Source organism: Penaeus monodon, chromosome 31 (genome assembly GCF_015228065.2).
Source record: "Penaeus monodon isolate SGIC_2016 chromosome 31, NSTDA_Pmon_1, whole genome shotgun sequence".
NCBI classification, from domain to species: Eukaryota; Metazoa; Arthropoda; class Malacostraca; order Decapoda; family Penaeidae; genus Penaeus; species Penaeus monodon.
Genome location: NC_051416.1, coordinates 13,063,245 through 13,065,237, shown reverse-complemented (window position 1 = coordinate 13,065,237; position 1,993 = coordinate 13,063,245). Strand labels below are relative to the sequence as shown.

Genomic DNA, 1,993 nt, shown 5'->3' with positions numbered 1-1,993 from the left:
CCCCCCTTTATATTTCAGTAACTAAAACATACAAGACAAATGGCACTTTAATTTGGCTACTAAGTAGAAATATCACTTAGATTTCTAAGTGTTGCATGGAACAGTTCCAAAAAGGAATTTGCTTTCTGGTAATCTTCAGGCCAGTTAATATAACTTATCTAGCTCTAAAACAAGGCTGCTCATTTACCAAGCTAAAGTCACTAGCTCGGCTTCATGTAGAAGATTTTGGACATGAAAGGCATTAAGGACTTAACTTCTAGCCTTGGCATTTGCCAACCAGAGTCAAAAATACAAATGTCCATGATTCAAGTCTATGTGAGCATTTGAAACATCTGTAGAATAACCAAGGTCTAAACTAGGATTGCATTTGAGTTAGCTAAATAAAAACTTAGGAAACAGTACAAATTATCTTTTTTTACATCCAGGGGTTTAAGATGCTTTAATTTTAGTAAAAGGTCAATCAAAGTTCAGATTTGAATTTAAACCTTCAATTCATTGTGCCCGACTGTTGGGCCTAGCAAGTTCACTAGACTAAAGGTCTTGCCATAAGTGCCAAAAAATAAGCTTATATAAGGTACTTGAGGTAGATGTACAGGCGGTTTTAGGAAGTAGGATAGTGAAAGGCAGAGGGAGCAACTGCTATTATTACAGCTGTAAGAGGGTAAAGGGCGATTAGACCAAGGGGAGGGCATGCTTGAGGAAGAGCTGTTCAATAGGCAAGAACATTTAGAAGAGGTAATGTTCATTAGAATTAGAACAGGGCACAATTTAAAAGTGATTGTTTCAAGTCAAAGTAAGGAACTAATGCAATACAAACCCTACCGACCTATTTATTCCCTAGACAGGGGGGGGCACGCCCCCTGTACCTCCCCCCTTTATTAGCCAAGTAATAATTTGTTGTAAAATTTTTACACCGTCACCGTGGAGGTAACGGAGGGGCTGCAGTGAGGAAGTAATTAAAATGTTCCTGGAGCAACATAAAATGGACCTGGCCAAATAACAGCGATATTTCCTTTTGCCGAAGAAGTTACCTTGGCCTCACTATTTACACCATCGTATGGTGCACAAGCGCGATAGTACAATTAAAATCCAAGTTAGTCACTGGCTTGAAGTGTAGTGCTCCAGCCCGTAACAATAAGCTATGGAGAGCCGTTCCGACACTGGAGGAAATCCAGATAATTAAGGTTTCAGTTTATGTACAAAAGTAGTTCGAATCTCGAAAATTCGTCAATAAGAACCCGTTATGGAGAAAGCCGAGCTATAGAAAATTAGACCTTTGGGCGAAAGTCTTGTGGACCTCGGGTGACAAGCTAATTTCGTTAGCCTGGTAAATATGCATGGCTTTCCATTTTCTTTATGGTCTATAGACCAATGGCAGTCTATACCTACATCTGCGCGTCGCTATCTAATATTAGCAGTACTTGACTCGAGGTAGTCGGCAAGCAGGTGTAGAGTGAAAGCAAAGCCTGCACTGGGGAGGTGGAGGGTACAAGTCTAATACCCGTGGAATGAAGGTATTAGGGTTCAGAAAATTAACCATATTAATACATATGAAGAGGAATCTCTCAATTCCGCTTTTATAGGGTTTTAGACCTAAGCTTATATTCCCTGGATCTAATCCTTGAGAAGCATGTATTAGATATGCAGCCGTGATTTTCGCCACTTCGACGACAATAGGAGACCTGAGCAGCTTGCTTTTGCCGGTTAATCTACTAAAAAAATTCTGCGTCGCTCTCGGTAACATCAGAAATATATATATATAGTTTTCTAAACTTTTTAAACTCAAAAAGAACTACCCCGACAGTCCGACAGTCGTTCGACTTCGTCGAGTCGCTGCGGTCAGCTGCCATAAACATGGTTTCCTCGATAACCAATTACCAAGTTGCACTTCAATACACTAATGAAAACAAGACATATCGCCAAGTCATTACAACTTTACAATTCATAATTACCACGATTAATAAAAATTCCGCCTTCATCTTTGAACTTCACT

At 39.8% G+C, this 1,993-nt stretch overlaps 1 protein-coding gene across 2 annotated transcripts in view; it reads right to left on the bottom strand.

Moving 5' to 3' along the window:
• The window catches only part of LOC119593040, a 5,261-nt gene extending 3,274 nt beyond the window's left edge, over positions 1-1,987 (bottom strand). For both annotated transcript variants that reach the window (XM_037941939.1, XM_037941940.1), the window contains exon 1: positions 1,953-1,987. In XM_037941939.1, the coding sequence (XP_037797867.1) occupies positions 1,953-1,979 (27 nt within the window). In that variant the 5' untranslated portion in view covers positions 1,980-1,987. The remainder of the gene's footprint in view (positions 1-1,952) is intronic.
• Positions 1,988-1,993: the final 6 nt, after the last annotated feature.